The sequence below is a fragment of the Plecotus auritus genome (assembly GCF_963455305.1).
Source record: "Plecotus auritus genome assembly, chromosome: 2".
Lineage (NCBI taxonomy): Eukaryota > Metazoa > Chordata > Mammalia > Chiroptera > Vespertilionidae > Plecotus > Plecotus auritus.
In genome coordinates, this window is record NC_137771.1 from 58,417,950 (window position 1) to 58,434,960 (window position 17,011).

Genomic DNA, 17,011 nt, shown 5'->3' on the forward strand with positions numbered 1-17,011 from the left:
TATAGAGCAGACTAACTCTTTTCCCATTTTATAAATTTAAGTCAAATGACATAAAACTTATTAAAAACAAAAACATCATCAACCAAGTTTCTACATGTCACTTCTAATTGAGACATGTTGAAATACCCAAACTAGAAAACCATATTGCCATTGAGAAAATAAAAGTTGAGTTTTAAAGTCTTGCTTTTTTTGGTAGATTTTTTTTTAATGAGATGAGAAAATTATGTTAAACTTAAAACTTCAGCTAAAGCATTAGTTTTTAGCTGTAATAGAAATGCTAAGAATAGACATTTACAAATACTGAAAACGTGGGGAATAATAAACAAAGCAGAATTCATGGTTACCATATTTACACATACTCTTTGTTGTGTTTCAGTGCCACATGATCTGATTCAAAGTAATAAACATCAGGATCATCATCTTCCTCTTCTGTAATGTGCGGATTGGCACTCTCTTTGGCAGATGGCAAATTTCCAATATTGAGTCTTGCCTCCGAGGGTGGCTTACTTGGTCCTTCACTCCCATAATTTTCAGAGTCACAACATATCCCTTTATCATTCTGAGAAATTTCATCAGGATTTGTGGGAGACTGACTTATATTATCACTAACAGTTACATTTGTTTCATTGGGACTCAGATTATTCTCCTCCAGTTGTCCATTTTCTCTGCAAGGAGAACTGTTTTTCGTGGGACTACTTATGGTAGGGACCGCCCTTCGTGGTGAAGTTCTCAGAGTATAACGATGTTCTTGAGGTTCTGATAAAGACATCGTTTGAGCTGACACACCGTCTAGAGCAGAAGATGGTTCCAGTTCTCCGGAGTCTGGCATACTCTCAAGTCTTGTATCCAGGGCGTTGTTGGTATTTGCATTACACTGCTCTTTTGAGGCACTGCTATCTCCCACCACATCTACTTCCTCTTCAGAATCCCTTAAAGATGACTGAATTTCAGGAAATGGGCCTGTAGCTGGCTCAGTCGTCAGCTGATTAACATGCTCCACAGGCAGGCAGGCAGTTACTCTTTTGTTGTCCTCCAACTTGACCTGCACTTCTGAATTCGTGCAAGGCACGTTATGGTCTATATAACTGTCCTCCTTCCTACTGTCAAGAAACACTGAAGTGTGGGTGTCCAAATCCCCATTTTCAGCTACTGATTTTTCCTGCAACGAGTAGGAACCAGTGCTGTTTTGTTTAGTGTTCCCATCAGGCTGACAGTCATCAGAGTTTACACCAGCTGAATCACTGTCATCAACACCATTGACAGCCAAATAGCCTGGGATTTCTTCAACTACTGCAGAATTAAGTGGCCCCTCCTCACTGACATTTACCTTTTTAATTTCCCTTTTCTCACAATCATCCAGTATAAGACATCGACAAGCTCGTTTAGTCCCTTGAAAATCTGCATCATTGTCCACTACTGTACTTCTCTGTTCTGCTGACTCCTTGTCTGATTTTACAGGTGAATCTTCTTCTGAACTGTTTGGTGCTTCAGATCTAAGACAACGCTTAATTCTTTTTAAAACTGGTGAAACAGGTTCTGTTTGCCTTTTCTCACAATTTTCTACAGCCTGCCTTTCTATATTATCTTTTTCTGAAGAAAGTCGTCTTTTCCTAGGGCTTACCCATGATTCTCGAGTACTTTGCTGTTTTAAATCAGTAGTTCTCCCACTATTACTTCCCTTCTGAATTTGCACAGGCTCTGGTCTCTTCTTTGGTGATCTTGATCGTACTTGAGAATGAGAAGAGATTTCTTCAGGGTGAGCAATGCTACGATTTCTTAAAGTTCTACCACAAAAAGATTCATCCAAGCCGTTTAACCCCACTGTTGATCTTGTAACACGAGTAGATCGGGAAGCAGCCATACTATGGCAAGTCCCTACAATACGGTCATCATGATCCACTCATTGGGAAACCTTCAAAAATGTAAACAAAATAATGAGAAAAAGGTAATAGTTAATATACCTAAAACAAAGGTATAAAGCCACAATTTTTTAATCCAAGTATAGCCAATATTAACAAATTACTTGACATAATTTATTTTATTAACATTTCCAAAAAATGCTATTAATAATAACTAACCATTCATTATATGGCAGTTAATATGTTCCAGGAATCATTTTATATGCTTTATATACATTAACTCACTTAAATCTCATAACTAGAATAGGTGCTATTATCATCCCTACTTTACAAATGAAGGGACTGAGCCACACACATTTTAAGTTATCATCCAAAGCCACCCAGCTAAGTGGCAGAGCAGGTCTCTAGAGACCAAGCTCTTAACCTGCTTCACTGTGTATCTGCCTCTCAGACTTGGGCACAAAGGGCCCAGAAAAGACCTCTCTCAAAGACAGAATTTCATCTTGGTTATTAAAATAATAATCTTGAATTTATGTAGAAGCTATCAAAAAAACTATCCCAATCATTTCTCATGTTTTCTCAAAATATTCCTGGAAGGTAAAAAGGTAGAAACTGCTCTTTTTAATTCACTCTTACTACAAGGCGTTTCAGGTCAAATCCTTTGATAACAAACTAAGTGGCATCCAAAAATTTTTTATTGCAGCAGAATTTTTTTTTTGTAAAGCAGATTGATAGAACTCACAATCTTAGCTTGCAGTGGGCTAAGGGCAAAACAGAAAAGCCAAGCCTCCCTAGTTCCTACAAGTAGAGCCATAATTAGCAAGTGAAACAAAGTATTCTAAAGAGGATTAGAAGACTAAGGAAAGAAGCCCCTGAAGCAAATACTGCATTTAAGAAATCAGGAGTATACTTATAACCCCAACCTTTCCTTCTTTGAACTCCTATATATGTGAGTATGCCACAGTTTTAAAGCATATTGGGGAGATGAGCTTTTTCTGGTGTGAATGCTTGGTATTCCTAAGATAAATATGTGAGGAAAATTGAAAAAACTTTGAGGGGTTTAGTGGTTATTTCCCAAAGGCTCTCTCATGGAGCAGAATAAAGGAGCTGTTAACATTTCATGTCTCCATTCTTCTGCTCCTGTGTTTAGCTTTCATAAGATACTTTGCCACTTCACTGTCTAACTTCTAACTGGGGTGCAGGATAGACAGGAAAAGAAGTCAAAAATGGCTGTGGTACAAAGTTTCAGTGTCCCTCTCCCCTCTCCCTCTTCCTTTCTGCCATCCTTCAGCCTTCCTTTAATCCCCCAAATGCCATTCTACCCCTACCCCCCACAAATCAAATACAATTTGTTCTTTGTCTCAATTGGAAGTATGTAACAGGAAAGGTTATGAAGAACCATAGAATACACAGCAACTTGCTATCACAAACAGAAAGAAACATTAAAAGCAACTGTCTTGCCGTTCCTGCCTGTTGGCAAATGAACTGAGTGAGAAAATACCCAGTAACATATATAAGTTGGTTGAATGTAGTTTTGTTTCAGAGTATGGCATACTTTAAAATTTCTAATTATTAATTTTTAAAAATTTTACAAGAATCATAAAACCAGTTCTGGGATTAAAGCATGAAAATTTGTTCTAGATAGCAATCACATGAATAAGTGTGAGATGCCAATCAGAACTTAGAAATACATTTCTCACAGTAAATTTTTACTGTTTTGGGATTCATTAGAGGAACCTGACATGTAATTCTCTTTTGTTAAAGTCATATTAAGATTACATTCTCTTATTTTTATTCACATATAATAAACACTGTATGACCCATAAATATCCACTTTTAATTACAAAAATTATTTTGAATGATGTTTCAAAAAGCACAAACTAAAAAATTTAATAAAATTTATTTGTCTCATATACCCAAACTTGGACCTCTCAATCTTAAAGGTGACTGATTTTTAAGTATTAAATACCTATGTAAATATACAAAGAAAACAAATGAATTATAATATGCAAATATCATTGATGCAAATTTGAGTATATTCATGATTTATGGCTCAAATATAATATTGAAAATAGTAACACCTAACACACATAAAAAACCTGGTAATCTTTACTTTTTAAAATGTGATGCCAAGTAAGGGCATATAAATCACAAATGATTCCAATGAGCATTCCTAGCCCTTCTTTCCATGTTAATCTGAATGAGAGCAAAATCCCTGTGTTGTCCTTATTAATAAAATAAGCATATTAGTAGTAGCACCTAGAAGTACTATAAAAAAAAAAATATATATATATATCATTATAAAACACCACAGGTGAGGGCCTATTTTATTCCTCCACCATCCAGTGATCAAAACACTGATTAATAGGAAAGATTAAACCTTTTTGTTTCTTTTACTAAAAATGTTTTTATTCCATTCAATAATTACAATGAAGTCCAAGTTTTACAGTTCTCAAATCCTGTGCTATTGGGTGATATTTAAAATGAAACTGGTTTTATAATAAAGACCTTTTGGTATCTCAAACTTCTGCAATTCAAAGTGTAGCCTGAGGACCAACATCATGGGCATCTCCTGCAAGCTTGTTAGAAATGTGTAATATCAGGCCCTGCCCCAGACTTGCCAATTAATCAGATTCCTAGGTAATTTATGTATCTCTGAGGGTTTGAGAAGCAGGGCCTTAAGACTACTATATTCAGACAGTATTATATTAAAATGACAATGTCATCAAGTTTCAAACTAAATTAGACTTATTTATAATATATCCTCTGATTCCTTATTTGTTACCAATAATAAAAATATTTATAAATAAAGCCATAATTTCTTTGGCAAAGGAAGCACCAAATAGAGGATTGTAAAAATCTCTTGCCTGAAATTAACATAAGGTAATAAATTGCTTAAAATTCTGAGGACTAGAGTTAAATGACATTTTTAATATTTTTATTTTATTTATTTATTTATTTTTAAAGATTTTTTTTTAAATTTATTTTTAGAGAGAGAGGAAGGGAGAATAGTGAGAGAAGCATCAATATGAGAGCAAAACATCCATCGGCTGCCTCCTGCACGTACCTCACTGGGGATCAAGCCTAAAACCCAGGCATGTGCCCTGACCAAGAATTGAAACCGTGACCTTTCAGTGCATAGGACAATACCCAACCGAGCCACACTGGCCAGTGCAAGATAAATGACATTTTAATATTCTTCCCTCTCGTGATTTTTCTTCTGTTCTAACTTTTTTCTTTACCTTTTCTACTTTGGACAGGCATACATAAAGGCATACACTTTCTGTAGTTATCTGATAAACAGAGTATAAAATTCAGTGACCAGAAAGGGACAAAAGAAAGTCCTGATTATCTCAACCAAATCTCAACATTATTTTGCCATGGTTAGCAAAGTATTACAGACTAAAGCAATTGTTTCCTTCATTTTAGCTGCATAATACAGTTACTGAAGAAATTCAGAGAATTTCTTTGGAGCACAAAATTGTTTTTCTGACAAAATTTAAGTTGCTAAGGGAACAAAAAGAAACTCAGTTATAAAACAGTATCTTAGAAAAGACTCTTGCTAGGTAACAAAACAGGAGGCACAAGATGAAATCCTTAGCCAGCACACTACTGGAACTGAAAAGTCAATCACTTTAGTTTTAAAATTAAAGGAAACTGTTAGTTAACATATTCATCTAAGCAAAACCCAATCTAGCAACTAGAACAAAGTTTTCCCTATATGTTATCCACCACTAATTAATATGATGGCACTTTCTAGAATACAGGGAAAAGAACGTAATGAATCATTAGAATTAAACTGACTCCCTTCCTCTCTTTTGTACCCTCATAAAGTTTTCAACCTATTGGAGGGGCTTATCTGAGAAGAGCAGCTATCAACCAAATTTCAGCCTCTCCTTTCACATTAAGCCCCAAATCCTACCCCAAATTCCACATATCTCAACCATTTATTTTCTGTTGGAACTACTCTTCCCCCAATTTGAATCTACTTTTATCTAAAATTTAATAGGGTTCTAAAACAGTATTAGCTATGTTTCAGATCATAAATTTCTAGCCCCTATGAACACATCAGAAGTACATCAATAAGAACTGAAAGGAATAATAAAGATTAAACTAAAATGGTCCTCCTAATGCTACACTACTCCAGCTATCTATCACCTTTACTTAAGAAAAAGAAATCTCAAGATGATATTTCAAAGACACTGCCCGTAACTTTTTGCTCCTACTATAATTATCAAAGTAGTACAGTTCATTTTGGGGACTGAGGGACTGGTAATCAATTCTCCATTAACAACAATGTTCTAGCTGATATTTATTACAATAATATTTAGTTTTATTGAATGAACAATTTTTAAGAAACTAGTCATGATACCAGGTAGACAAACCAAAGTGAAAAGCAAAAAAGAGCAAGAGCAACTGAAAAATGTAATGAATATTATTATTTTTCTTTCTGTCTAGAACAGCGATTTTCAGACAGACAGTTCTTAGGGGGGAAGAGGGGTTAAGGGGGTAGAGAGCCTGAGCAAAAAAGAAGAAAGAACTCATGGACAGGGACAATTGTGTGGTGACTGCAGGAGGGAGGGATGGATGGAGGTGGAACAGGGAGTGGGGGATAAATGGTGATGAAAAAAATAAAATAAAGAAAAAGAATTTTTAAAACACTCAAACCTGACTATTTAGTTAGGGGCACTGACCTCTTTTCCCTTAGATTGTCAAATTAAAAAATGAAAACAGCCAACAGAACAATAGCTGTTCAGTATAGATGAATGAAAATTACACCTATATTTTTTTTTGTCAGATAGCAAAAAAATATAGTTTTTGGTATGCCGCAGAATTTTAGTAATTAGTTTATGTGTGCCATGGGGTAGGAAAGGTTGAAAATCGCTGGTTTAGAACGTAAGAATGAACTGTTTAATAATAGTTCAGACTATCCTTGTCACAATTCTTTTAAGACATTTCTTCAGCCGAGCAATTACCACTATTTCTATCAGGTTAAAAGTATCTGTAAGGTTAAAAGTAGGAGAGTGAAACCTGGGAACCACCTATGCAATTCAACTTATTCTTAATATTCACCTTTCTGAAGCTTGGTAACTCTGTTATGTATTGCCTTGCATAAAAGGATCTCCTCTTTCCCATTAAGAGAAACAGATGTATGATTGATAGATGACAGATGGAGAGATTAGAGCTGAATGAATACCCACTTAAAGCGACAACTGGGAACAAAGAGAAGTAAAGAAATTTCATAATGCCCTTGAATCAAAAATACATAGAGGGTCAAATATGCTCTAGAGATTGCAATGTATTAGTCACTTCATTTGTGCCCCTGCTGGAAAAAGAGTGAGAAAATATTTCATCCCCATCCCATTCCCTATAGCTCCACATTCCTATGAACTGTATAATTTTCAATGCAGAATATAGACAAATAAGCTCCCCCCTCAAAAAAAAAAAAAAATCAAACTGTAGATATCTTCACTACTGCAAAACTAAATAACTTACCTGTACAACCAAAGATCTATCATTGTGGAAATATTATCTCTTTTCCTTATATCCTGAAGGAGTTGGAGCTATGATCTAGAATAGAGCTTAAGCATCAGGGTTTCAGACTCAGCTTCAGCCATGGAGAATACTAGAACCTCCTAAATTCCTTTCTTTAAAATAAAATAATGAAAAAAAATTAAAGAAGCAAATTAACTTATGCTAATAGATATACTCCTTCTACAATAAGAGGAAATAGCAGGTAACAGAATATCTGTTCACAGTAATATTGTTGGTACTTCTTGGTGACTTTGTAGCCTCAGAGATACTAAGAAACTGGAAAAGATCTTTAGGAACCAACAACAACAACAAAAAAGCTTAACATATATTAAATCCTTACAACTCAATATTAGTTTGAGTCAAACTTTGACTCAGTTCTTTTTCTAGAGTCTCAGGCAGCATTTTTTGGAGATGACCCAAAGACTGCCCATGATACGAGTCCTCATACAAAATCTATAAACTCTTATTCTAGAGCCTTTCTCAAATTTTGGCCTTCATATACAAAACTGGGAATTGAACAAGAAAAATAATTTAGGTTATGCACACCAACTAATCAACCAAGTCTTCTATATCTATATGATAACCTTGATGATTATTGAAGTGCTACAAAGACTATTATAAAGGGAAATTTCTATTATTTTGGCATATGGGTTTTCAACAAGGACAAAACCAGTAAGGATTTTTCTGGTTTTAGTACCCAGTTGGCCAAATATTTTAATTACCTTAATTAAATTCCATTTCATGGTCAGTTTGGCTAATTACAGTTTTATTTTATAATAATGTATTATGATACCTTTTTCAGAGAATCTGACTAAAATGAATTATTATGAATGTCCATTTGGAAAAAAGGAGAAAGACCAGGAAAAAGACTAGCGATGTTTATGATGGAAATTGACACTTTATTATAAATATAAAACTAAACATTCTAAAAGTGCCACTATTTTCGGTGAAGGTTTACTTTTTAAAACTGATGCAATTTATCAAGCTTTGTAAACCAGAGTTACTGCTTAGTAAAATTAGATAATGTTTTAGTCAGCTAGGAAGTGAACAGGGCTGATATCTAATATCAGTAGACACAACCTCTCCCAAATATGCCTTGTAAATTATTGAAAGGTAAAAGGTAGGAAAATTAACTAAGTAAAATAACTTAATACTACATTTAAATAAAATGTTTGAAATTAACATGAGGAGGGTTAACAGTGAAATTAACAGTAAAAACATGGTCCTATAAAAAGTAACCCTTAACATGAAAATTCACTCTTCTTAAAGCAAAGATTCCAACTGCCAACTCCTTTGTACCCAACCCTGAAAACCTTTCACAAACATGGCAAAAGATTACATTCTATAGTGCATGTTGGTGATGGCAATCATCAGAGACAAAGAGGATCCACAATATAAGATGTGTCCTGAGTATACACTGATACACCAAATCTAGCATTCTATCAAGTTCTAGTCACCAGGTTACTACCTTTTTGTATAGGATCTGCTATAGGAACATCATCCATTATATTTACCAGGCAAGGAAGAACTGATACTTACAGCTGAGTTCTACAAGTATTAACAGAGGATCGTGCAAAATGTGTTTCTAAATAGCCTCATACACTGAAAAACAAACTTTAGTCAATTACTTCTACTAATACTACAGACTGCTTGGACTTAATAAAGATTACATTTTTCTTACCTTTTTGAAAGTGTTCGCCTAGTATTTGATTCCCAAGCGTCTGCATTTATCTGTCATCATTGTTAATGTCCATGTTACATTGAGACTTCAGGTATTAATTATTTATATGGTTGTACTAGCACAACTTGATATCTGTGAAGGGAAACCACAATATAGTCACTATAGATGTGTTACTGTTTACAGATATGTGGATAAAACTGACAATTCTAAGCAGACAGCACAATGCATTTTCTAATAAATTACAAAAAATTATTCCTAATGTTTAGCTACAAAATGTGTTATCTTCAATGATAGATGATTTGCTAATAAAGGTCTTACAAATGCTTCTCAGAGTACTGACATAAAATACTTCAAAAATTACCTCGAAATTTAAATTCTTACAAATTTGAAAGCTCCTTAGATTCCTTTTGACTACCAACATAAATATACATCATTTTCCAGAAGTCTGTAACTTCTCAGACATTAATAGGAAAGTATCATTTTTGTGTTTATTAGGGAATAAACTTATAATGCTTATGAATGAAATAAAAATGATCCCTTAAGTGTGACTTTAATACTGTCAATGCCTTTTAAAGTAATATTTTTGCTTTGGTTACATTATCCCTCTGTGACGAATTTGTCAACATTATTTTGAAAGTAAATAGAAAATAAATATGACCAAGCAAATTAAGAAATAAACTAAGATGTAACTGTACAAAAACAATTCTTTAAAAGTAAGCTTCTTAAAAACACAGACTTTATTCAAGATCACAAGTCTGAAAAGCACATTGATGTGCTTACAATGAAGAAAAGCATTATAAACTTATTCATATACATCAAAGAGAGAAACCTAGGAATGGCATTCGGGAATGATTCACCATGGTGTGCTATTCCAAAGTTCTGTCTAATAAAAACAAAGAGTAAAAATGTACCAAGAAAATTCAGATAGCCTTAGGCTGTTTTGTGGATAAAATGTGCTATTGAGTTCTCAACCTGCCAAAGTGTTTTTCATTAACAATAGAGTAGAAACCAATATAATCCTATCTAATAAAGGGGTGACATGCAAATTGACCATCACTCCAACACACAAGATGGCCGCCCCCATGTGGACACAAGATGGCCACCACAAGATGGCCAGCAGGGGAGGGCAGTTGTACGCGATCAGGCCAGCAGGGGAGGACAGTTGGGAGGGCCCAGGCCTAAAAGGGAGGGCAGCTGGGAGGCGATCAGGCCTGCAGGGGAGGAGAGTTGGGGGGGGTGGGGGCCCAGGCCAGCAGAGGAAGGCAGTTGGGGGAAACCAGGCCTGCAGGGGAGGGCAGTTGGGGACCACCAGGCCTGCAGGGGAGGGCAGTTGGAGGAGACCAGGCCTGCAGGGGAGGGCAGTTGGGGGAGACCAAGCCGGCAGGGGAGGGCAGTTGGGGGTGACCAGGCCAGCAGGGGGGGTAGTTGGGGGCAATCAGGCCGGCAGGGGAGCAGTTAGACATCGATCAGGCTGGCAGGGGAGTGGTTAGAGGGTGATCAGGCTGACAGGCAGGCGAGCAGTTGGGAGCCAGCAGCCTGGATTGTAAGAGGGATGTCCGACTGCCCGTTTAGGCCCGATCCAGGATCGGGACTAAACGGGCAGTCAGACATCCCTCGAGGGGTCCCAGATTGGAGAGGATGCAGGTTGGGCTGACAGACACAGACACACACACACACACCATGCACAAATTTTGTGCACCGGGCCTCTAGTCCTATATAATAAAAGCCTAATATGCTTGCTAAGTATGGGTCAACTGGTTGGCCGTTCAACCAATCGAAGTGCCATTTTATCTAATAAAGAAGGAACATGCAAACTGACCATCACGCCATCACAAAGATGGCAGCGTCCATAGGCACAAGATGGCAGTGCCCAGTCCCCTCAGCCTTGCCGGAGTCCCCCAATCCTTTCAGCCCTGCCAGGGGGACAGCAGCACACGGTGTGGCTGGACCCACCCTCAGCCCCCCAGCCACCTAGAGCCGGCCCGAGGCGCAGGCAAGCCTCAGATGTCAGCTGCCAAGCCGATGCCCAAGGCGCAGGCAAGCCTCAGATGGCGGCTTCCCAGTTGCTCAGGGCCGCCCAAGGCTCAGGTAACCAGGGTTGGCTGAGGCTTGCGCTGCCGGCAGTGGCAGCAGCAGAGGTGTGATGGGGGCGTCGCCTTCCCCTGATCGCTGGGTTGCCTCCCATCCCTGAGCATTCCTAGACTGTGAGAGGGGGCAGGCCGGGTTGAGGGACCCACCCTCCAGTGCATGAACTGTCATGCACCGGACCTCTAGTATGCTAATGATATGCTAGGGCCACTCAACCACTCACTATGATGTACACTACCAGGGGCAGACACTCCGACCAATAGATTAGCTTGCTACAGGGGTCCTACCGATCGGGACTGAGGGAGACGGGCCGGACACTCCCTGGAGCCCTCCTGCAGTCCCTCCTTCACTGGCCAACCTCCTGCAACCCTCCCTAGCCCCGATTGTGCACCAGTGGGGTCCCTCGGCCTGGCCTGCACCATCTCACAATCTGGGACCCCTCAGGGGATGGCAGAGAGCCAGTTTCAGCCTGATCCCACAGGCCAGGCCGAGGGACCCCACTAGTGCATGAATTCGTGCACCAGGCCTCTAGTATGTTAAATATAGCAGCTTTTTTTAAATCAGAGGAAAAAAACAGAGAGTGATTAAGAAACACTGGTATCTATCCTCAAACATTTAAAATAATTCTCTATTTACTTTTTTCAAATGTTAAAAAAAGACAAAGTAATACTATAAAAATTTAACAGAGTTTTAAGTATTCCTACATTTTAAAGTTGTCATAAATTTTCTTGTAACAAGCAAGGAAATTAAACTAGTCAAAACTCTTATATTCCCTATTGTACTCTTCATTTCATTCACTTCACATTTCAAATGTAAGCATTCTACACAAATTCCATATGCTTTCTGGAGCAAATAAACTACTCTGAAATGTGAGAACCTACAACAATATTTATATAAAATATTTAACTATAGTAACACTTGCGAAGTTTTAAAAAATTAACCATTTTGTGTTTTTAAAAAGCACACAAAATGGGAAGTGAATCATTTAAATCCAATTCCTAAGGCTTCTTATTTATTCCTTGCCACAGAGCTTTGCTTATTACCACGTACTAATAAAATGCATTGACTATTCAAGAATTCCAAAAGCAAATCCAATTGTCTTTAGTTTAATAAGACCTTGGAAAAAACTCAAAAGGTTATACTATAGACTCATCTTTGGTACCCAATTCTTCAGTTGTTGTAAGTGAAAATATGAAATATGTGTATTACATTGTGTCTTTAAATAATTTTAAAAGAACAAGAGAGGGATATTCCAAGTCAGTTGTAAAAAGTATTTAGGATACTAATCAAAGACAGAAACACTTTTCCCATTTAAGCTTATCACAGTTACTTGCTGCAGAGAGCTAAAACAAATACTTTTTCTTTTAAGGAACTAGAAAATATTTTTTTACTAAAGGCAAGAGGATGCAAGCAATATGAAAATCAAAAACGTATCTGGCATTAATTGGCTTTTCTTTCTCTTGTCAAATGAGGATGGGATTTGACTTGCATATTTTCTAAGGGTCCCAATATGCTCATGAAATCCTTACACAGGGGTAAGCTGTGGAGGAGAGATTCCTTAAGGGACCCATTGGGAGAACTTCTATAAGGGCAGAAGTAACTGCTCTGTGCTGCCTACTTCCTTCCCTTTTGCTTCATGTGTACTACAACATAGTCATTGCACTCAATGGTGAAGGACACTTGACGTGGGGTGGTGAACACACAATACAAAATACAGATGATTTATTTATGTATCATAGAATTGTGCACCTGAAACCTATAATTTTAATAGCCAATGTCAGCCCAATAAATGCACTAAGAAACATAAAAAAAGAGCCTTTACAACTTAAAAAAAAAATCTAATTTAAGAACAGGCAACAGACTTGAGCAAATATTTCTGTCAAGAAGATGTAAAAATAGCCCAAAAAAGCACATGAAAAGATGCTCAACATTATTAGCTATCAAGGAAATACAAATTAAGCCAAAACCGGTTTGGCTCAGTGGATAGAGCGTCAGCCTGTGGACTGAAAGGTCCCGGGTTCGATTCCGGTCAAGGGCATGTACCTTGGTTGCGGGCACATCCCCAGTGGGAGGTGTGCAGGAGGCAGCTGATCGATGTTTCTCTCTCATCGATGTTTCTAACTCTCTATCCCTCTCCCTTTCTCTCTGTGAAATATCAATAAAATATATTTTAAAAAAAAGAAATACAAATTAAAACCACAAAGAGATATCAATTCATACTCAGAAGGCTGAATACAATAAAAAGATAAGCAATAAGTGTTAACAAGGATATGAAAAAATTGGTATCCTCATACATTGCAAGTGGAAATTAACAACAGTGTAGCTACTTTGGAAAAGTTTGGCAGTTCCTCAATAAGTGAAACATAGAATTACCATATGATCCAGGAATACCACTCCTAGATATATACAGGCATATCTCATCTTATTGTGTATGTCTTTATTGTGCTTCACAGATGTTGTATTTTTTATCAATTAAAGGCAACACCCTCCACCAGCAAAAAGATTATGACTTGCTTTATGTGATACTTACTTTATTGCGGTGGTCTGGAACCAAACCCGCAATATCTCCCAGGTATGCCTGTACCCGAGAAAAAGGAAACGTATTCACATGGAAACTTGTTCACAAATATTCATAGCAACATTATTCATAATAGGCAAAATGTGGAAACCCAAATGTCCATAAACTTCTGAATGGATAAACAAAATGTGATTTATAGTGGAATATTATTCAGCCATAAAAAGATGTTGATACATGCTACAACATGGATGAACCTTAAAAACATAATGCTAAGTTAAAGTAGCTATTCACAAAAGTTCACATGATTCCAAATATATGAAATGTCCAGAACAACCAAATTCATAGAGACAAAAAATAGATTAGTGGTTGAAGAGATAAGAGCGGGGAGAGGACAGAAATTGATTGCTAATAGGTATGGGGTTTCTTTTCAAAGTGATAAAAAGTATTCTGCAATTAAATACTATTGATGGTTGCACAATGTTGTGAACATAGGAAAAAAAGTGATTTTATTATATCTCAATGTTTTATATTTCATCTCAATTTTAAAAGAGAATATAAGTCTCTTCAAATCAATAAATCAAATAATTTAGCCCTAACCGGTTTGGCTCAGTGGATAGAGCGTCAGCCTGCGGACTGAAAGGTCCCGGGTTCGATTCCGGTCAAGGGCACATAACTTGGTTGCGGGCACATCCCCGGTGGGAGGTGTGCAAGAGGCAGCTGATCGATGTTTCTCTCTCGATGTTTCTAGCTCTCTATCCCTCTTCCTTCCTCTCTGTAAAAAATCAATAAAATATATTTAAAAAAATAATAATAATTTAGATGAAAGGATAAATATTCCTTGAAAAATCACTAACTCCAAAGCTCACCCAAGAAGAAATGGATACATAAAATATCTCTACAGAAATTGAAATTATAGTTAAAAACTTACTAACAAATCAAACTACAGGCCCAGAGGGGCTTCACTGGTGAATTCTAACTATACTAAGTATTATACATTTACCAATCTACTGAAACTCTTCCAGAATAGTGAAGAGGAATACTTCTCAAACATTCCAACATTACTCCGATACCAATACCTGACAAAGACATTAAAAGAAAACAAAACAGGGATTAAAAATGGTGGAAGAGTAAGTGGATGCTGCACGGACATGCTCCCAGGAACAAACTGGAATTACAAATAAAATACAGAAAAAGTTCCTGAATAAGCAACGGAAAACTCGCAGGAGAGAACCCTGATACCAGAGGACCAAAAGTGGAGACTGGTAGGAGCGGTGGAAGCACAAAAGGGCTGGGCGGGCACCCACAGACAGCAACTGAAGACCCAGAGAGATATCTCAGCTCTGGGGAGATTCCACTGAGAACTCTGGGATCTAACCCCGAAGCTGGGCTCCCCAGAAGAGAGCACCAAACTGAGGAGAGTACCCACATAACATCTAGATATTAAGAGCAGCGGGGTGCTGTCTGCCAGGGAGTAACAGCTGAAAATTCAGGCATCCTATTAAAGAGCCAACACACAAAATTCCCTGTGGAGCCACCCACCTTGTGCTCCTGCAGAGGGAAGGTTAAGTAGACTGGAGCTGTGAGAGCATAAGCCAAGACTGGGGACTCGGGGGATAAAGCTCAGAAAGCAGACACCCCAAGTATCCTGGGCTCAGTCATTTCCTCTCACAGCAGAGGACATCAATAAATGTGATACATCACATAAACAAATTATTGAGAGATAAAGATCACAGTCATATCAATTGATGCAGAAAAAGCATTTGACAAAATCCAACACCCCTTCTTGATAAAAACTCTCAACAAGGTGGGAATAGAAGGATCATACCTCAACATAATAAAAGCCATATATGATAAACCCACATATAACGTAAGGGGAATTTGAGCTTTGCAGGCCACAGCACCCCTACGGGGAATTTGAGCTTTGCGGGCTGCAGCTCCCCTACAGGGAATTTGACCTTGAGAGTGCGAGCATGGGACAGAGCACCCATACGGTGAATTTGAGCTTGAGAGAGCGCGCTGCTATTGGAATCTGAGAAATTGGAATCTGATCCCCGCAACGCAAGCGGGCGAACAAACCCGAAGCACACGCAGGGCAGCAGTGCCACCTGACTTTGATTCTGGGCAAGCGCACACGGAAGTCAGTTTTCCGCAGCGCAGGCACGCCACAGAGCTATTGTGCAACCCGGTCCCCCATGGGGACCGGGACCCAAATTCTCCTGGCAAGAGGCAGCACTGAGCACCACCGACTTGACTCTGTTTCTTACCGTGGGCGCCTGAGATCCCTGACTCACAGCACATTCACACTAAGAGTCAGTGACTCCAATTCTTGGTGCATGCGCACAAGGGGACCCCGATTCTCCGCGAGAAGCCTCACAAGGCAACAGAGACTCTGATACTCGATTCTTGATGCAGACACAGGGAAACTCTGACTCCTGGCATGCGCTAGGGGACTCATTTTTGGCACATGCCAACAGTGCAGTGCAGGCAGGGTCCCTGATTCTAGGTGCGCACAACGAGACCACAATGAACGCTGGGAACACTGACCCTGGGTAATCCCACCAACCCATGGCAGCCACACGTCCTAGTGTCGGAGCACTTCAGTGAAACTCGGGTGGTGCGAAGTTCCCACGACACATGGCCCAGGTCCACGCAACTTGAAGTTTGAAACTTCTGGTGATAGTCAGAATGGGGAGACGACACAATCCCCAGAGGAAAGAAAATGAGGAGTTGCCAAGAAAGGAAATTAGTGAAACTGAAGCATGCAACATGACCAAAAAAGAGTTCAGAGTAATGGTCGTGGAATTTATACATCGGATGGATGAGACAATCAACAACCTATGCAAGAATCAGGAAGAAATGAAAAGTGATATATCTACAATCAAAAACACCATGGAAAGTTTCAACAGTAGACTAGAAGAAGCAGAGGACTGAATTAGTGAGTTAGAAGATCAGGTACAGAAACAAGTTCAATCTGAACAGCAATTGGAGAAAAACATTAAAAAGCAGGAGGAATTCCTAAGGGAGCTTAGGGACAACATGAAACAAAGTAACATACATATAATAGGGCTGCCAGAAGGAAAGAAAAGCAGCAAGGATTAGAAAATCTATTTGAAGAAATAATGACAGAAAACTTCCCGGATATGGGGAAGAAAAAAGTTACACAAGTACAGAGAGTCCCAAGCAGGATCAACCCCAAAAGACCTACACCAAGACACGTCATAATTTCAATTGCAAATATCATCGACAAAGAGAGAATCTTAAAGGAGGCAAGAGAGAGACAGAGAGTTACCTACAAAGGAACCCCCATCAGATTATCAAATGATTTCTCAA

General features: G+C 38.3%; 1 protein-coding gene across 12 annotated transcripts in view; it reads right to left on the reverse strand.

Moving 5' to 3' along the window:
• The window catches only part of ZZZ3 (zinc finger ZZ-type containing 3), a 125,155-nt gene that overhangs the window by 59,856 nt on the left and 48,288 nt on the right, over positions 1 to 17,011 (reverse strand). For 5 of the 12 annotated variants that reach the window (XM_080656827.1, XM_080656823.1, XM_080656825.1 and 2 more), the window contains 3 exons: positions 9,076 to 9,207; positions 7,356 to 7,507; positions 360 to 1,912 (listed from right to left, as the gene is read on the reverse strand). In XM_080656827.1, the coding sequence (XP_080512953.1) occupies positions 360 to 1,861 (1,502 nt within the window). In that variant the 5' untranslated portion in view covers positions 1,862 to 1,912; positions 7,356 to 7,507; positions 9,076 to 9,207. Of the gene's footprint in view, positions 1 to 359; positions 1,913 to 7,355; positions 7,508 to 9,075; positions 9,208 to 13,693; positions 13,742 to 17,011 lie in introns of all 12 variants that reach the window. The other 7 variants (XM_080656833.1, XM_080656826.1, XM_080656831.1 and 4 more) reach the window with 3 other exon arrangements.